Source organism: Candoia aspera, chromosome 3, assembly GCF_035149785.1.
Source record: "Candoia aspera isolate rCanAsp1 chromosome 3, rCanAsp1.hap2, whole genome shotgun sequence".
Classification (NCBI taxonomy): Eukaryota; Metazoa; Chordata; class Lepidosauria; order Squamata; family Boidae; genus Candoia; species Candoia aspera.
In genome coordinates this window covers 104,219,826-104,240,485 of record NC_086155.1, presented here as the reverse complement: position 1 = coordinate 104,240,485, position 20,660 = coordinate 104,219,826, and the positions used below count along the sequence as shown (strand labels likewise).

General features: G+C 37.7%; 1 protein-coding gene across 2 annotated transcripts in view; it reads left to right on the top strand.

Annotated features, from left to right (window-relative positions):
* Positions 1-20,660, top strand: part of CEP350 (centrosomal protein 350) — a 100,050-nt gene that overhangs the window by 37,391 nt on the left and 41,999 nt on the right. For both annotated transcript variants that reach the window (XM_063298461.1, XM_063298460.1), the window contains exons 9-23: positions 524-670; positions 1,703-2,349; positions 3,617-3,738; positions 5,107-6,095; positions 6,497-6,650; positions 8,103-8,257; positions 9,047-9,236; positions 11,321-11,526; positions 13,054-13,217; positions 14,026-14,136; positions 15,032-15,172; positions 15,479-15,612; positions 16,281-16,400; positions 18,110-18,264; positions 19,872-20,065. In XM_063298461.1, coding sequence (XP_063154531.1) covers positions 524-670; positions 1,703-2,349; positions 3,617-3,738; positions 5,107-6,095; positions 6,497-6,650; positions 8,103-8,257; positions 9,047-9,236; positions 11,321-11,526; positions 13,054-13,217; positions 14,026-14,136; positions 15,032-15,172; positions 15,479-15,612; positions 16,281-16,400; positions 18,110-18,264; positions 19,872-20,065 — 3,629 coding nt within the window. The remainder of the gene's footprint in view (positions 1-523; positions 671-1,702; positions 2,350-3,616; positions 3,739-5,106; positions 6,096-6,496; positions 6,651-8,102; positions 8,258-9,046; positions 9,237-11,320; positions 11,527-13,053; positions 13,218-14,025; positions 14,137-15,031; positions 15,173-15,478; positions 15,613-16,280; positions 16,401-18,109; positions 18,265-19,871; positions 20,066-20,660) is intronic.

Genomic DNA, 20,660 nt, shown 5'->3' with positions numbered 1-20,660 from the left:
TTCTTCGGCAGTTCTTCTGACTTGAAGTAAACCTGTCTCCATTTCTGCAGGGCAGGTGTAATATATCAGTATCACTATGGCGGTGTAATGAATAATGAATAGCCATCAGTTTTCTTGTTTTTCAGTCCAAATTATCATCATCATCATCATCATCATCATCATCATCATCATCATCATCATCATATGTGATACAGTTAGATTTACAGTCTAAGATTGGTGGAAACTTAATAATTCAAGTCCTAACCAAAGATCTAAGAATTGTTAAAATAGCATCTAAGAATATAGGTGGTTCCAAGCAAGGTAGCTTTTTGTAAAATTAGGGTGTTTAGGTCCGATAAATTAAATATTTCCAGTTATCAAGGGAGTCCTTTAGGAATTGCTAGAAGGGCTCCAATCACAATTGGTATAACAGCAGATTTCTTTTTCCATCTGTGTTCAACTTCAATCTGCAAGTCCCGGTATTTCATATTTTTTTCCAGTTGCTGTTTGTCAATCCTGTTTTGTGTCCTTTTTCTTTGTCTAGGTGGTGCCAACACAATAAGTACAACATCCTGGCGGGATGGACAAAGGCTAGCAAAGAAAATACTGGGCCCAGCACCTAAACTAGAGCAGCCAAACACTCAGATACTATCCAGTGACAGGAATGAAAAAGATAAATCCATTACATCTGGTAAGTTAATTTATATATATATACATACACACGTATGCATGTGTATATGTATAGATTTTGTTTTCTATTTTAATATTGTGTGTGTATATACGTATGTATGCATAGTGCTGCTTAGTTACTGTCAGAGCATTTTTCATGCCAATGAAAAGCCACTGTTCACTTTGTGCCTAATACATTGAACATGGTGGAACTTAATTCTAAATAATTATTTTTTGGATCATATTGCACACACAGTTCTTTAAATCACAAAATAAGAAAATGAGTAGTAGCTTCACCTTAAAGGCTGAATGAATATCATACAGCACAGAATTACTAATTTCTTACCTGTTTAAAAAACACAAAATGGTAGATGTCAATAAAGCTAAGATTCTCCATGCTTAAGCACCCAGCAGTATTTCATGACATGTTATGCTACCAGTAAAGGAATCTCTAAGGAAGAAATATAAGATTTTTTATCATTTTTGGATGAAGGCAGTGAGATTTTGAAGTACTTTTATCTATTCCTAAAATAAATTATTGCACTTCTGACCCCATCCAGGTTTGCCAAATTGCAGTTCTGCCAAACTAGTTATGTAATAGAAGCTATATTCTAGAGCCCATATATAGTTACATCATGCTGTAAAATACAGCAAACTGTCATGGGTGTTCCAGTTGAAAATCTGAGAAGAACATGAAAAACTTTAGCCCTAACTAATACTTTCATGACCAGTTTCAAAGTTGTATGATGTTTTCTTTTCAGGTGATGGTTCTAAAAAAATGAGAAGCTAAAATTACATTACAGTTGCATGTTATTTTATTTCCTATTGGCCAACATTATTTCCAACATTCCAGAAGTAATTTTTCTCTCTGTATCAAAGGATTTAGTTTCTGGATATAATGTTCAAATCTCATAAAGTAAAATGAGATTAAATCTAAATAATTCCCATCAAATAATGTACCCCAAATACTGGATATTGAGATGAATATGCTAATTTGAATCTTACTCACTTGCTAATGCTATGTTCTGATCTTCTCCCTCTTCTCCCCTTCTAGCACCCTGCATGGAAATAACAGAAACTGACTGCAATATGCATGTGCCTGTAATACCCCTCTCGAAATGTTCTGACCGTTCATGGAGCAAAATAAGAGCAAAGAATAACCTGAAGAAAAAAGATGCTGCTCCTCACAATGGGGAACTGGGAAATGATCATGTAAATAAGGATTTCTTGCCGGTAGAAATCCGTGGGATTCTTGATGATTTGCAGCTGGATTCTGTACCTCAGGGTACAGAGGAGCAGAATGAAAAATGTCAGAATCAGGAATCAGAACCATCTCCATTTTCTAGAAGTCACAGTCCAGGCAAAAAAAAATCAGACAAAGTTCCCATCAGTGAAGACACTCAGGTTATTTTAAAGAAACGTCACTATGATGCAGATGAAGTGCGCCAGTATATTGTGAGACAGCAAGAGGAGAGGAAGAAGAGACAAAGTGAAGAAAAGAAAGCACAGAAGGAGGCAACAGAGCAAAAAAATAAAAGACTTCAGGAACTTTACAAGAAACAGAAAGATGCTGTTGCCAATAAAACAAAGATGACATTAACATCTGAAACAGTCACTAAACAATTACAAGAAACTTACTCTAAATTGTTACTGGAACAAACCTTGCTGGAGAATCAAGCACCCTCTGTACAAGAAGTTCAGGTATCTTGGTAGATTTGGGATATTTTCTGTGTTTTTTTCATGTTACTTTTAAAAAATGCATGCAGTAAGCAGAAATAGCTGTTATATTTATTCATTTGTTGCACTTACAACAATGGCACAACATGCCATTTCCTTGAGGTTACAGCAGATATCAATACCTGGTTATTCCCTGGATGGATGGCTGACCACTAGGCAATCCCAAGGCAGCAGTCTAAACTGGGAATTTTAAAAAAGGGCAATGGCAAATGAGTTCCATATTACTGCAAAGTAAACAGTATAGGCATGCCCATGTAGTCTTTGGGAATTTAGTTCTTCTTGAGGAAGGGTTTTGTTTTGGTATTTTCTCTGAGAAGTGAAGGTGGGATATATCAGATTAGGGTTCAGGTTTTATCCCCATAATACCATCAAACTTGTTGAGGTAATTCAGGCTGAGAGGGAATACCAGAGTTGCCCATTAAGGTCCATGGTTGCTTAGGGACTGAATCAGGAACATAGATGCTGATAAGAATGTAAGAACTGCCAACAGCTCTTGCAGTCTGTAGTTGTAACGTAATGTAACGTAATATACTATTTTCAGTATAGTGTAAAATGTGAATAGACTTTAGCCATATTAAGGCATTTTTAAAAACCCAGATAGACGCAAATTGGATGAGGGCCCTGTATTCTTTCCCGGTCATCAACATCTGGTGCTGTGCTAATCCTAGTTGCTCCTACACCTTCAACATTAGAGAAAGGTCTGAAAATTTATTCTAAGTGTGTTTAGCTGAACACATTTAGGAACCATCATGCCCCTGGAAAACTTGATTGCACAACTCTCATTCTCATGAAGTCTAAGCCTTTCCTATTTATGCGAGTCATTATATAGTTTTTTTAATCCTGCCTTTATTATTTTTATAAATAACTCAAGGCAGCAAACAAACCTAATACTCCTTTCTCCTATTTTCCCCACAACAACAACCCTGTGAGGTGAGGTGGGCTGAGAGAGAGTGACTGGCCCAAAGTCACACAGCCAGCTTCCATGCCTAAGGTGGGACTAGAACTCTCAGTCTCCTGGTTTCTAGGTTGGGGCCTTAACCACTAGACCAAACTGGCTCTAGTTGTCAAATTATTTAATTGTATTGGGAAGATTCATGTTCAAATCCTCAGTCAGTCATGAAACTCATGGGATAATATCCAAACAGACTGTAGTTCACAATCCAGTACGTTATTGATCCTTTCTACTAACAATGTGCCTTTATTCTATAAACATGTCTATTTTTCTTCCCAGTCCAAACCTGGATATCAACCATCTGGAGAATCTGACAAAGAGAACAAGGCCCAGGAGCGCCCTGTTAGTGCATCATCCAGTAGTGATATGTCTCTCTCTGAACCTTCTCGTCCTCTTGTTAGGTAAGAAAGTAAAAATGCATTCAGGGCTAGGAAACTGGAACACACTAGACCTCAAATAATGCTGCTACATATGATTTACTAATACAGCTTTTATAGCAGCTGAGAATTTTGAAATATTTTCGGATCTTTTGAAAAATATGTTTATTAAAATTCAGTGCTCATAAAATTCTTAAATATGTCATGAAAAGCAAGATGCCACTTTATGGAGCATTAAAAGTCAAGGAAAATTCCTTCTGCACATTCAAGGCTATGTCTGTACCGAGATTCTGCAGGAATGCAAATGAAAAGTGTAAAATTATATTGTACAAAAAAATCAGATTCACTTTAAAACAAACATTCAAATTTGGGGCCAATAATACATTTAATGTTTATATACTTCCACTCTACTATTATTAAACTGTATTTAAATGTTAAATTCATGTGTGGAATGTGATGGTCTTCATGGTGGATGGAGTGTTTAGTTGGATGGGCAGGAAGGCTGAAGAGAATTGGAGAAAAAATAATCCAATAATCCACGAGTCCATTTGAGAAAGTGTTTTCATAGATGTTTGTATATGTCGGGGTGAGCAAGCTGTATCTCTCAAAACTCTTTTCCAAAGACCTCTTCAACTGTAGTGCCAAATAATCAATTTCCCACCATTTTTAGGTAAGTGAAAAATACAGAGTCAAAAGCCAAACCCAGTTTAAAAAGCCAAGGAGCTCCCTCCCAAAAAGAACAACTAATGAACAACGCGCACAGTTTTCGTTGTCCTGTTCACTGAAGCCATTCGTCAAAAAAACCTGTACCCTTGAACACCAAAAGTTTATCAATTCTTAGTGTAGGTGACAATTTATAGTTGTTGTTGTTGTTATTCAGTCGTTAAGTCTTGCCCGATCCTTTGTGACCCCATGGACCGTAGCACACCAGGCCTTCCTGTCCTCCACTATCTCCCTGAGTTTACTCAGATTCATGTTCATTGCATCGGTGATGCTATCTAACCATCTCATCCTCTGTCGTCCCCTTCTCCTTTTGCCTTCAGTCTTTCCTAGCATCAGGGTCTTCTCTAGTGAGTCCTCTCTTCGCGTTAGGTGGCCAAAGTATTTGAACTTCAGCTTCAGTATCTGTCCTTCCAATGAACAGTCAGGGTTGATTTCCTGTAGGATTGACTGATTTGACCTCCTTGCAGTCCAAGGGACTCTCAAGATTCTTCTCCAGCACCACAGTTCGAAAGCATCAATTCTTTGGTGCTCAGCCTTCCTTATGGTCCAACTCTCACAGCCATACTGTCCATCACTACTGTTTTCCCATAGCTTTGATTATACGGAATATAATTAAATGCCCAAACTTTATTACTATAAACTGATGATAATTCAATGGATTATTTCCAGGAGTAATACACTGGAGCCTTTAAGGATTCATCCAGAGAAGCTGAGTTCAGTAGCCCAAGTTCCTTGCTCAAAATCTGCTATTTTGAATGGAGCTCTTTTCTCTCAGCTTTTGTCTTTGGATCACATGGGTATCTTGCAAAAGGACTTTGAATCTGTATCAACCAGGAGGAGCCACAACACAGCTGTGGGATCCATGTCTTCGACTCCTCAGCCATTTATGTCATCTTCTGTACAACCCACCATTAATCATTATAAAAATAAATTGGACCGTATTGAAGCCCTAAAGGCAACTGCAGCATCTCTTTCAAACAGAATTGAAAGTGAAGCGAAGAAATTAGCTGGGGCTGGCATTAACTATGAAGCGGCATGGGATACTGGACGTGACTTGTTACAAGGAGATCAAGGTGATTCCTGCTGGGCAAAAGCCAGCAGCCCTCCTGTGAGAGAAGAAGATGTCTTTTCAGCTAGGCTTCAGAAAATGTTGGGAACCTGTATTTCGCATGCAAGTTTTGATGATAACCTTCCTGGAGTGGGAAATCTTAATGAGTTTAAAAAGCTCCCAGAGACTATTAGTCCTCATACAGCTGCTCTCAGTCTTCCAGGCAATAATAGACCTGAAGGAATATTAGGAAATCTGCCTCAAAAGCAAACTTGTTCTGCTGGGCCTGAAAATAAACCTGCAGCTCTGCATGATAGTGCGGGTTCCATAAGCGAAGGTCTACTCAGCGATGGCCTTCTCTCTGAGGAGGAAGGTGAAAAGCCTGATAATCCACCTTTGAAGATTGCTGAGGTATTAAATGAAAAAGAGTTCTGTGTTGCAGATAAAACTGTTTATGAACCCATAAAAGAATTTCAGAAGGAGGCAGAGAAGTATTTACCTATTTTCACACAGATTAGGAATGGTCCGAGACCATGGGAAGAACTCTCCAAGGGAAGTCCACACAGTGTCATCAACATCTTTACAAAATCTTACCAGTTGTGTGGGAAAGGTAAGGAAATAAAAACCTTTTGATATCTCTGATATTTGTTAGTTAGCTAACAAATCCTGACCGTGCCCTATATGTAATATCTGAGCCTAGTTTTGCTGGTATTAGTATCTGCTGATATGTACAACATGTTCATCTTGTTTTGGAAATGTTGGCTGCTATATTTTTTTACGATGAAGTCAGTTAAAACCTTAAGATTGTTCCACTTCTGAACATTGCTAGGCAAAAAATGTACTTTCTTAGTTCTATATATAGTCATACAGAAGATTCTGAGATGTTTTGTTTGATTGGTCTTTGGATCATCAGTTTGCTGATTTGCATGCTCTGTATTAAACTTTTGTTGAAATGTAAATTCTTCTGAAATATTGATTGTATTTCATTTTCACTCTTCTCTCGTCTGCTAGGATCTGAAGAATATGCAGGACAGGGTTCATCAACACAGCGACCTTTACTTCCTGCCATGAGCCCTCCAGCTAGCATTGCTTCCTATGATGATGATTTCATCTCATCCCAGGGAAGTGGTCCAACAATGGACAGAAAGCCTACATCTGAGCACAGGTATAAATATATTTTTCAAATGATGATGAAGCTGTACAAATAAGAGATGAAAAATGATTTGCATTGAATGATATGTGGTTATACATAATTGTATAATAGTTAATTTCTCAATAGTCTTAGTCTAGTATTCTTTAATGATACAAATTGTTGTCTTTGAAAATTCTGAGTTCTCAGCTTTAAAATTTTAGTATTTCAACATTTCTATTATGGTGTTTCAAATTAGGACTGCTGATAACTATTACACAATTTATATAAGTATGCACATTATAAATTTCCAGTATAAAAGTCTTTTTGAGAATTCTGGAGCATGAGAACTCACACTTAAAGGAACAGAAACTATTGCATGGTTTCTACCAACGATTAAAGCATGCACTGTTAATCTGATTTTTTATCTTGTGCAGTTTCTGAAATGGTATAATACTCAGAATTTTTATATTTTAAAAGCAGCTGGACTAGTATTTGGCGTGATACTATAAGGGATTTTTAATATTAATTTATAAACGTATGGAAACCACAAGATAATGAATGGCAGATCACCAGAGAGCACTTTTCTCCCAAGTGCTTTCTAAGCAGGCTTACTAGTTTGAAAATTGTACTGGGCACAAAAGCAACCTGTGGGTTCTAGAGCTGTGAGCGTTCTTTTTCTTTTTTATCCTACTGGGTTTGCCTTTCAAAAAAGGAATGATCATATCTGGAGGGCACAAGGCTTCTCTGCAAAGCTGTGATCATCTGATCTGACCCTTACTCAGATCTGACCCTTACTTGGATGGAGAGGGAGGGAAGCAGGACTATGAGGCTATGGTTAGGAGGATATTGCAAAAGTGAGGAAAGACTTTTATAAGCACAAAGCACCAGGTTGGAAGGAAAAGAGAAGATGGGCTATGATTGTTATTTCAGTGTAGCTGTGCTGGGAGTAGGAACTCCAAAAGCAACTTACAGCCTGCTAGTGTTTTGTAAGCTGCAGCATTTTAAGAGCAGTTTAAGAGAAGCTGATTTAAGACAAGGAAACAGGTTGTTTTTTCTTTTCATTTATTCTGACTTTGGTGAATGTGTGTCTTTAAAATGAAACCCAGATGTCAGGAATTATGGAAAAGTAAGCAAGGACATCCTTCTCATTAAAACTTTGGTTTTAAATTTTACTGTAAGTTTCTATTATTGTTCATTTGATACATAAGTTAAACTTTAATTTTAAAAGTAACTGGTAAATTTATTTCTTTTCCAATTCTAACCCTGATTAAATCATTAGTTTTATTCATGGTCGGGGTGTCACAGAAGTTCACTTACCATTTTAGGGGGTTGCAGTATCACAGAGTTTGAGAATCCCTGTATAAAGGAATTGTAATTGGCCATAATTGTGTATATTGTGTACAAAAACTAGGTGGATTTCACTGGGTATGATTGATAGAGGTGAGAAATACTAACGATGTGTTAATTCCATGCTTGTATTGGCAGCACCACAAGCAGTACCAGCCTGAAAGAAGAGTTTGCCAGTAGAAAATTTCCTTATGAACCTCAAACTATTGAATTAATCCATCATTCCTCAGGACCACTATCTTCAGGTTCTTCTCGTACATCTGCATCTTCTAAAAGAAAAGGAAGAAAGGAAAGTAAGAGCTGTTCATTATGTTTGTACTTCTATCACTGTTTGTTTATTGCAAAGGTAAGTTTGCTGCCAAGTTCACCAGTTCATCACAATATAAATACATCAAAAAGACTTTAAGGCCAGTACCAGATATAGAGATTAGTCTATCTCAAAAATTAAGGGACCCTTAAAAAGGTACATTTTAGTGTTTTGTTAAAAATCCATACCACATTCCAAACATATAGCTTTATAGATTTTAAATAAAATTGGAGGAGGGTGGTGATTATTAAACTCACTGTAAGCAATCAGAAGAACATTATCCAGCTACTACGTTTTGTTTCTAATGTTACTACCATTATACTATACCAAGAGCTTGGTGAAATGTACTGTATTGCTAAATTTCACTTTTTTGTATGTTGCTGTATGAAGAGCTTTGTCATGATTTGATCTAATCCAACACAAATAGATTATAGACAGTGGCAAATTGTGATTTTTTTTCAGACTCTTTCTTGCCAAATGTTGTTGTTCTCCCCTAGCTGCTATTAAAATCTAATCTCCTCCTCTTAATTTTTATTCTTGCAGCAACCCTGTGAAATAGGTTAGAGAATGATTAGTTCAAGATTGTCAAGCAAGTTTTATGAATGGGATTTGATGGGAGAGTGGCATAACTCAGATGCAAATATGTACTGCACCTCGCTGGTTCGGGCTTAAAATCTCATAATTTTGAAATCTAAAAACATTCACTGTACTTACCACTTGGTGGAAGAATTCTTATTTTTGTACTGATTTTTGAACATGCTTTTCTAAAATACAGATCCAGAATCATTAAATGGATTTCCAAATGCCTCTCTGTGGGAAGAAAGCAAAATGTCCCCAGGATCAGACTATGGTTTGGAACAAGCAAAGCACTTACTATCTAATAATGCAATATCTAACAGAGAACAAGAAGTGAACCCAGATTCTGACAGTACTTTAGAGGAACTATCTGGTCACTCATTAATGAGGTAAAATAGTATTACCAAATTCTGGCATTAAATTGTATAGTATAGTTTATAATTCAAATGTAGTACTGTGGTAGTATAACAGCATATTACTCTTTTATAATGGTAGATTTATATACTGTATAGTGTAGGAACCAGTGTTCTTGGAACGTAAGTCATGATCTGCATCTCCTTATGTCAGTTTTTCAAAATGGTCATATAAGTTGGGTACAGCTTCTACTGATATTCTTACAAGCAGTGAGTGGGCCATGCTTTGAGTGTAGAATTCTGCATTTACTTGATTGATTGATTTGGATTTATCCCTGTGTAATCAAAGACATTCTTGGCAGTTTACAACATCCATCAATACAAATGATAAAACATCCACTGTACAAATCATAAAACAAAATCATTTAATAAAAGACATCTAACATGCACAGTACTGTAACAGATAATGTCAGGTCATATATCAAAGGCTTCTGAAAATGATACATTTTTAATAGCTTACAGAAACCCAACAAGGTATGGCAGATTGAATTCCTAAGGGAAAATTATCCCAAATTGCAGGTGGCCCCAGCAAAAAACAGTATCTGACTCCCCTCACCAAGTGAGGGACCACTGGCCTGCTCTCCAGGATGAACCCATTCTGAATTTTGAGTGTACTTTGATTTCTTTAGAATCATTATTGGAAATAGTCTCTGATCCTGGCTTCTGTTAAGTGATATGATGGGCAAAAACTATTGTGGACATCAAATCACGACTACAGTATTCTCCTTCCCTTTTTTATTTGTAAGCATAGTATGCTAGGAGTAAAAAACTTTTGCTGAAACTGGTTTGTCTGGGTCAGAAGCAAATTTAGGTTTGCCAATATGTATTTATTCAACAGTGAGCCATAATAAGTCCCTGTTCTAACAAATGCATATAAATCATACACATATTGATGTTTGTATTTGCAGTTTATTTTAGGTGTGCCCCTTAAAGTCATATAATGTGAAAAGAGATATATGTAGTCTTTGCTCTTTCATGTACAGCTGTCCAATTCTCTTGAAATTCAACTAATGTATTTTCAAACTTTTTATTTTTATTTTTTAATAAGTTCAGGTAGTCCTTGACATATGACTACAGTTGGGACCAGAATTTCCATCATAAGTCATGGAAGTTTTAAGTTGAGTCACCATGTGACTGGACCTGACTTTATGACCATTTTATGGTGGTCATTAAGTGAATCACCATGGTCATTAAGCAAATCACGGGTCGTTAGGCGAATCCAGCTTCCCCTATGGCCATTTTTTGCCAGAAAATGGCAAAAATCACCACAAAATGTGATTGCATGAGCGCGGAACTCTGCAACTGGTCGTAAATGCGAGCCAGTTACCAAGCACCTGAAATGAGAGCATGTGACTGGGAGGGGGTGCAATGTTTTGCAACGCTCGGAAGTGCTTTACAGGATGTAAAGCATGCATTCTGAGGCTGTCATAATTTCAGGCCATCATTAAACAAACGGTCATGAGTTGAGGACTACCTGTACCCTTAAAAACATATTGGTTGTAGAACTAGAAACAGTGGCCACATTTAACAAACTAAGATAGACTGTTTCAGGTTTTTATTGTTTCAATAAAATATTGAATAAAACATTTGTTCACCATTTTGCCCAGGATAGGAAATTTTGGTTAACTGATGAAAATTAGTTTCAGAAATCAAGGTATCATAACTTTTAAAATATTTTGCCTCATTTAAAATTTAAGAAACTGTGGTTAGTTATAATTTACTGGTTTGATTGCTTACACTATAAAGGGAGAACTCTAGCTTAGGTTATTATTATGGTCAGAAGTCTAGCATACAGAACATTGAGAAAAACAGATAAAAGCACAGAATAAGGGAGAAATCTATTTGTTCTCTTGCCTTAGGTTTATTTATCTGAGATAGATTTCCTCAATCTGTCCCAGTGTATGAAAATTTATCCAATTGATAAAAAGGCACATTTTTTGTGTGTAACTCTAATATCAGTAGCTGTTTTCTATATGTACTCCTGGAAATTAGTTTTTAACTGCTGCCATTATGTTTTTGAGGATAAATATTTTTCTAAATAGTTTTCATTTTTCTGTTAGTCTCCCAGATACAGTAAGATCACCAAGAACTACAAGCTCTCCTCAGTCTCTGAACATACAGAAAAAAACAGATCCTGTAGCAAATACGGTAGAAAAAATTAAGTCTTTAAATTCTTCAAGAACAGTAGCTTCTGGATCTAAGCTAAATCCTGCCTTCTCTGACTTAAGTATTGGAATCAACAGGACTGGAGCCAACAATCTGAACGGTGAGCTGGCGAAGAATGAAAAAATGTATAGAATATGATGCTTTTGTTGTTGTTTATTTGTTTAGTCGCTTCCGACTCTTCGTGACTTCATGGACCAGCCCACGCCAGAGCTTCCTGTCGGTCGTCAACACCCCCAGCTCCCCCAGGGACGAGTCCGTCACCTCTAGAATATCATCCATCCATCTTGCCCTTGGTCGGCCCCTCTTCCTTTTGCCTTCCACTCTCCCTAGCATCAGCATCTTCTCCAGGGTGTCCTGTCTTCTCATGATGTGGCCAAAGTATTTCAGTTTTGCCTTTAATATCATTCCCTCAAGTGAGCAGTCTGGCTTTATTTCCTGGAGGATGGACTGGTTGGATCTTCTTGCAGTCCAAGGCACTCTCAGAATTTTCCTCCAACACCACAGTTCAAAAGCATCGATCTTCCTTCGCTCAGCCTTCCTTATGGTCCAGCTCTCGCAGCCATAGGTTACTACAGGGAACACCATTGCTTTAACTATGCGGGCCTTTGTTGTCAGTGTGATGTCTCTGCTCTTAACTATTTTATCGAGATTTGTCATTGCTCTTCTTCCAAGGATTAAGCGTCTTCTGATTTCCTGACTGCAGTCAGCATCTGCAGTAATCTTTGCACCTAGGAATACAAAGTCTTTCACTGCTTCTACATTTTCTCCCTCTATTTGCCAGTTATCAATCAAGCTGGTTGCCATAATCTTGGTTTTTTTGAGGTTTAGCTGCAAACCAGCTTTTGCACTTTCTTCTTTCACCTTCATCATAAGGCTCCTCAGTTCCTCTTCACTTTCAGCCATCAAAGTGGTATCATCTGCATATCTGAGATTGTTAATGTTTCTTCCAGAGATTTTAACTCCAGCCTTGGATTCCTCAAGGCCAGCTTGTCGCATGATGTGTTCTGCATACAAGTTGAATAGGTAGGGTGAGAGGATACAGCCCTGCCGTACTCCTTTCCCAATCTTAAACCAGTCCGTTGTTCCGTGGTCTGTTCTTACTGTTGCTACTTGGTCGTTATACAGATTCTTCAGGAGGCATACAAGATGACTTGGTATCCCCATACCACTAAGAACTTGCCACAATTTGTTATGGTCCACACAGTCAAAGGCTTTAGAATAGTCAATAAAACAGAAATAGATGCTTTTCTGAAACTCCCTGGCTTTTTCCATTATCCAGCGGATATTGGCAATTTGGTCTCTAGTTCCTCTGCCTTTTCTAAACCCAGCTTGTACATCTGGCAATTCTCGCTCCATGAACTGCTGAAGTCTACCTTGCAGGATCTTGAGCATTACCTTACTGGCATGTGAAATGAGTGCCACTGTTCGATAGTTTGAACATTCTTTAGTGTTTCCCTTTTTTGGTATGGGGATATAAGTTGATTTTTTCCAGTCTGATGGCCATTCTTGTGTTTTCCAAATTTGCTGGCATATAGCATGCATTATGATGCTACATTTGATATATTTTATATAGCATGATTTGAGCATATAATGTAGGTGTTTAATAGTATATGTACTGATTTTATAGGCTCCATGCGTTTCTCACCTGCTGGTCTCCAGCATCGTATGTCTGCAGAACTTAACTACCTAAGCACCATTGAAGAGTCGGTACACCAAATATCTGATATAGAACGTGTACGGGGGATATCACTTGCACAGCAGGAAAGTGTTTCTCTGGCTCTAATGTTAAAGGTAAGATTAATGAATCTAACATAGCTTAAAATACATAGGTATCTATTTTAAGTTTTTTATCTTTTGGAAACTTCAGTTCTCAAGCCTTTCACCCATGCACGAAAAGTTTCTGGTAATAATTTTAAAAGTAACCAGAAGTTCTTATTTTATTTTATTTATTATTGATTTTGGCACTCATTCTGAAGTATCTCTGCAAAGTATTAGAAGACTTATGGTAGGGCTGGTAGCTTGAGACAGAAATTGGCACTTTCTGATTAAAGCAACAAAAATACTGGGTGCTTTATTCCAGTAGTTGTGTAATTTTGAAATCTAATTTTCCTAAAAAAACATTATAGCTACAATTTTCAGAAATGCCTGGCATTCTACTTAAAAAATCTAATATTGATTACATTATGTGATCTAGGAATGTGGTTGTTTTTTTATCCTTGGGCACTAGGGGTTGTATGCTATGGTTTTTGCATTTTAATCCTTGTACACCACCCTGTTGTGAGATGGGCAGCCATATAAATCTAATTAAATAATTAATTGATCTGGACACAGGTTACACACTATGAAATAGGTACTAAAAAGTTTTAAATAGCAGATGCTGTATTACAGCTAATTATTATATAACTTGTATTATAATATTTATAATGCTTATAATTATATACATGAAACATTACAGCTAATTATTAATTAAAACCATTTAAAATTGAGTTAATGGGCTATTACTGTTCTTAAATTAAGGAAAATTGTATATACCTTTTGTTTAATTCTACAAAAAGGAAGAATGTAAGTGAATAAGCAATAATTAAACTTTCATCTGTAGACCCAGCAGCAGAAACATGAGCGGGACTTGGCTCTTCTAAAGCTCAAGGCAGAGCAAGAGGTTTTGGAAAATCAAAGGAATCTGGAAGAGTCAAGACAAAAAGCAGCTCAGGTAACGAAGCATTCCAAACAGCATGGAAGATACAAAAGTAAAATCTTTTTCCTTAGGACATTGCTGCCAATGGCAATGGATGGTAGTTCCAAGTGATAGGCAATATATTGATAAATTGAAAGACTGTATGTTGGTGATGCAAGGCATTAGTGATTAGAGAAAGGATTTCTTCACAAAGAGATATATTTTCCCACATATTTAAATTATTAGAAGTAATTTTAACTTAATATGAGTGACCTCATATTAAATTAACACTTAGCCCACTGAAAAGGAGGGTAATATTGAATGAGATGCGGGTTGTTTGACCAGGAAGTTGATGGTCAACCTGTTCTGGATGTGGTTCTACTGTCCTCCAAGAATCAGGGTTGCAGTTTGATCATTTTAATAGAACCAGCATGATCACAGGAGACCCAACTGTCATGGATGTGGTGCCTTCCACTGGTTCAGCATTTTCTTTAACAGTCTAATTCCTGGATCCAGAAAGCCTGGTCACTGTTATCTGTGTGATAGAGGCCTCCAGATTAAATTATTGCAATGTGTTATATGAAAGCTATTTGGGAATTTCTGCAAGTCCAGAATGCTGGTTGCCTTTCTGTTTCTGTTTGCAGTCTAAGGTTAGATTATTTCTTTTTAAACTACTTACCAGCTTGGAACCAATATACTTAAAGAACAGCCTCCTTCCTTGTGAGATTTGATGTCCTTCATTTATAAAACTGTGATTGAAAATTACATTGCCTATCAGTAACATGAAATAAGTGTTGTTGTTGTTAAGATGAAGAATCCTCCCCTAGTGCTAAGGGGATGAATTTCATGTTCAGGTTATTTGGGTCAAAGCACAGCTGCACTTTTAGTGGAAGTAAATAGATTTTAAAAACAAACTTATCACCATGTATAGGCCCATGCAGAATCATTACATCATTTGGCACAATCACAGCAGGAGGCAGCTGAGGTTCTACAGGAGACCGCATCTAAGATTGCAACTCATCAGCTAGAGACAGCTCTGCTGACTACAGATGCTGCTCGTCAGATACGTGAAGTGAGTTATTTGCTGTGGGTCTTTATACCTTAACCCAGAGCTTTCCGAACTTTTCATGTTGGTGACGCACTAACACGCTGCAGGTGCGGCCGCATCACCGGAAGTCACACGGAATCAGCTATTTTGACCCGATTACGCATACTGCGCATGCACAGTACCTGTATGATCCCTCGACCGTGCGACACACCTACACGCTGCAGCCAACACACTAATGTGTTGCGACACAGAGTTTGGACAGCTCTGCCTTAACCCATAAGAAGTTCATTGATGCATCTGAAATCTGTATTTTGCTGTGTTCTTTATTAGATGACAGAACTTGCACATTTCCAGATCTCTGATGCAATTGGTACTACTGCAGCTCCAATTACTACATTATTTGACCAAGAAAGGAAGCACCATTCAGCATTCATAAAGCAATTAAAGCTTCACGATATGAACAGGTATTTTATATAAAAAATTAATTTGGGGCTGTAATTTTTTAATGAAGATGCTTCAATAAGGAAAGCCAGTCAAGGCATCTGTAAATAGTAGGTTTACTTGATAATTCCGTTGACTGACTTATTGTAGGCCTGTAGGAAGACCTCAGTCATAGAATGTCACTGCCTCATTGTGTAATCTTGTTTTCATCACTTTGCCTCAAGCTGTGTAGGGGAGGGATAACTATAGACGAAGCTTTGTCAACATGTATGCTGTACTGAGGCACAGTTTAATATATAGGGCCATGCCTGCCTGCCTGCCTGCCCCTCCCTCCCTCTCTCTCTCCTGGTTTTGGAAGGAGAAGTCTTTTAATTTTGCCAACCAGTTCACAGCCAGTTTCACAGGCTCTCTGGCATGAAACTTCCTTCTCCTGTCAAGTATTTCATCTATTGTGAGAAAAAAGGAGCACAGAAGCATGTGCTGAGAGCTTTGCTACTTCAGGTATCCTCCCTTGTTCTCCTATATTTGATAGAAAGAGGAACATTAAAAGCTGCTTCTTGTACAGATATACTTCATTGGATGTTACCATTTATTTCACTGTAATACATTTCCTTTGAGGCTTTTTGTCAGTTAATTACAAACATTGTTATGATTTTCAAAATAATTCAAGGTTGCCTCTTTTCTTTAATAGGAAAGCAGATTCAATCACCACCCCACCAGGTAAAGAGGAGACAAGTGACTCAAAGCATCATTATTTGCGTACATTTGATAGCTATTCAGAATCATCAAGATCAAAGGCACATGATCACAGGTGAGATACAAGATTTATAGTCATTATATCAATTATCAATTCAACAAAGTAAGACTATTGGCTTTACTTAATGAAGGAAATGATAACTAGGTTTTGGGTTTTCTTTATCTCAAATAGTATTTTCAGTAACCTGTTTCTCTTACCTTTTTGTAAATTCAAAACTAGCTTAAAGTATTCTTAAACCAGTTGCTATATTTATAAATAATAATAGTAACAACAAAACATTAGATTTATGAGGCTGCCAAATCAAAAGATTCAAGGCAGTGTACATAGTTTAAAAAAATCATAAGAATATACAACCAAAACTAGAAATGCTAGCTAATTGGGCTAGAATATGCAAACAAGAACAATCTACCCACCTGTGGTCAATCAAGCAGGATCACAAATTATCCCAGCTTTTGGCCTGTTTGAGAAACCAAGTTTTTGAAGAGTAGTAGTATGTGGAATGTTTTGAATGTGAAATATTTTGGGCTTGAAACACCCCATTTCTGGTTTTGAATTTGGAACAGTTGTTCTGACCTTGCAGGAAACATTCCAACTGGTCTGAGCTACAACTGGACCCATTACAAACTTTTGACACCTGTTTTGAGTTAAGAATGGGCCTGTTTGAATTTGGAACACTTCCAGAATAGTAGAACAGCATCAGAGTCATTCTAGTAAGGTTGGAATAATCTGTATCAAGTTTGAAATAGCAGTTTCAAATTCTAAATGTTCTGCACACCTTTGATAGACAGACTTCAAATTATTCCTTTAGTCAGGCAAATTATTTTTAAAAGGGGGAAGGCTAAAATAAACATTGCATTCTTAATAGAAGGCGTCAATTTGTTGCTAAAGCTTGGTTTAGAAGTTTGAAATGATTCTCTCCTGAACTATTAGTCCTAACAGATTTTTTTAAACTGTCTACATGAAACTTAAGCATGAGTTGGTGACGACTTGTAGGCAAATTTAAGGTTCTTGTTTGCAGATTGCAGGGTGAGTCAATTTTGCATGGTGAGGTTTACTAGGTTAATGAAATAATTTGAGGAGGAGGATCTTGAAAATGAGAGCGAGTTCTGGATTCCTAGTATAGCTCTGTGGCTCTGCATGCTTTCCCCGACTTAAATTTAAGAAAGACAAATACCAGTTTCTGGGAGATAAGTTATTGTTGCTGCTTGCACCCCCTACAGGAGCTGTTTTGCAAATGGGCTCCCTTACATAGCAGACATTGACATTTTTTCAAAATTCCCACTTACAAGACTCAAAAGGAGGGAGACTCCTAATTGTGATTTTTCAAGCATGAAGTATCAGGAGCAAATGGAAATTATGCAAGAACAACACTGTGTGCTTCAGGAACTCTTTGTTTCTCAATAGACTATACAATTGAGATTTTTTGTACAAGTGGTATTTCTTCTGAAGATAGTTTCCCACCAGCTGTATATGTTAGCCCTGTTATAACTGGCTCTCCAGGACGGAAAACATTTGCCACCACTAATTTTGTAGGGTTATCAAAGTTCCTCATTCAGTTTTTGTGTAAAAAGTTGGAACACTGGATTTTAAAAGATTTAGTTTTAATTTTAAACTCTATGAGATGAAAGTGAACTCCTAGGGAGAAGAGTATACAGAGTACACAGTGCAAGCGTATATTTCTTGAATTCATTATTCTGAGCGTTACATCAGTTGGAAGATTACAGTATTAATCCAGGACTCATTTATGTCTTTTTATAATGCAGTAGTAGCAGCAGTCGTCAGGAAAGTCCATCTTCCAAGGAGACCAAGAAACTTTCTCCTCGTGAAAAGCCAAGCAGCTCCATTGAGGAGGAAGCTCCCACGGCAGTGAATGATTCACTGCAGAATAACGGTATCCCATCCATTCCTGATGAGAGAGGTTAGTTCTCAGATGAGTATTTAACCGAATTAATGCTCATTTCAGTTTCTGTTCCATGATTATCTGCCCAGAGTCCTGCTTTTGAGGGAGATGGGCAGTAACAAAATTTGAATAATAAATAAAATAAAATAAATTATTTGTGTTCTTTCCACTGCTGTGTCAATGGTTTTGCTGATGCGGTTACATGGAAATGATACAAAAATAATTCACTATCCATTCCTGGCCATCCTGCTTTCTTTATGTGCTTGCTTTTGAGTAGCCACCTGTTGGAGCTCTGGGGAACTTGCAATCTGATATTTAACAGTATTTCAGCCAGATTGTCCCTGGCTTGCTGTTACTTCCATCTTCCTTATTCTTGGAACCACTGGCTGGATAGCTGTTCCTTTTCTTGTTGTTTCAGTCATCATTTTAAAGAAAAAATGGTAGACTTAATCTCTGCAAGTATGCATACATGTTTATTTACATATGGATGCTGTGGAACAAATGTTCAGAATTCTTTCTGTCGCTTTCTCTAGTATTGCCCAAAACTGGAATTCTTCAGGTGGCATGGGAAAGGATGTAAATTACGATAACTGTAGGCGTAGTTCTCAGTAGGTTCTAGCAAGAACTTATTATTGGGAAAAAGATAAAGTTTATTTCCCTACCCCAAGAAACATAGGCTGACAGAAGGCAAGGTTAGTTCTCAGCCTGATTTTTTCTGACATCCCTTCTAAGAGCAAAAAGTATTGCATAGCAAAGCTAATGTTCAATGTTCTGACTCCCTCTGGCAGGACATTTATATATTTATGTACTAGCAGAGTGGTTGGCAGCAGTATTGCAACCGAAACTCTCCCCATGACCTGAGTTCAATCCCAACGGCAGCTGGATTCTCGGGTAGCCGGCTCAGGTCGACTCCGCCTTCCATCCTTCCGAGCTTGGTAAAATGAGCACCCAGCTTGCTGGGGAAGGTGACGACTGGGGAGGGCAATGGCAAACCACCCCGTTATAGTCTGCCAAGAAAACGTTGTGAAAGCGGTGTCCCCCCAAAGGGTCAGACATGACTCGGTGCTTGCACAGGGGACCTTTCACCATCACCTTTCGCTAGAGTTGTATAAACCCTTTGGGGGAAAATATTTCAGAACATAAATGTTTGTAGAAAACATCTTTTTTTGAATTGTTAAAACAACTACAACTTTTTCCCGCTGCTTTGAAAGTTGTCCAATGTCTGCTAATGCTTGTGTAGGCACAGGCAGTGTACATGCAGAGACAACTGGGAGCAGCTGCTGGAGAAGCTGCATGAGCCAGGAAATATTTGCATCCGCTTTAATGGTTTGAAAAGAGCTGCTATGTTTCATACATGCTCTTGCACCTTCCCAAAAGATCTCTTTCAGAGGATTTATACAGCTCTATTATGTGGTAGTCATCCAAAGAGTCCAAGTATATGTTTATTGTTTTCATAGTAAGTTCAGGAATTTTGATAGCTATGCACATCTATATTTCTGGCTATTCAGTCAGTATTTACTCATTCTATTTTTGTGACATAATCATATTTCATAGCATTTTCTGTTCGGTAATGAATTCCACACTGAATTGATTATTTTTCCTCCTCTTGTATTGTGTCTTTTCAGATTCTACCTCTGTTGCAACAGAATATTCCCTGAAATTTGATGAGTCCATGACAGAAGATGAGATCGAAGAACAATCATTCCGGTCTTTGTTGCCTTCGGAAAGCCACCGCCGGATCAATTTGAAGAAACTAGGTCACCAAGTTTATTCTGATGAGGAACCTTCTCCTGGAAAGCCTGCTCTGTCACCTATTAAGGTAAGGTTTCAATATTCTGTAGCTGTTCATTTTTTGGAATCTTAGAATTCATATTGGCCTGTTTTCCAGTTCTCATGGGGATGTTCTTCTTTTTTATAGAAGTACAATATATATAATATATAAAAGGGACGCGGTGGCGCTGCGGGTTAAACCGCTGAGCTGCCGATCGGAAGGTCGGCGGTTCGAAACCGCACAGCGGGGTGAGCTCCCGTTGCTAGTCCCAGCTCCTGCTCACCTAGCAGTTCGAAAACATGCAAATGTGAGTAGATCAATAGGTATCGCTTCGGCGGGCAGGTAACGGCGTTCCATTTAGTCATGCTGGCCACATGACCTGGAAGTGTCTACGGACAACGCCGGCTCTAAGGCTTAGAAACGGAGATGAGCACCGCCCCCTAGAGTTGGACACGACTGGACTTTACGTCAAGGGAAACCTTTACCTTTACCTTACAATATATATATGCACTGTGTAATCATACTACAAGGGAAACCTAATCATTTGTATAAATAATTGTATCATTAGAAAAAAATGACTGCAAAAAAGTTGTACAATGAGATGGAGCTTTCAGTTCAGTATCTCGAGCAGAAATATATTCAT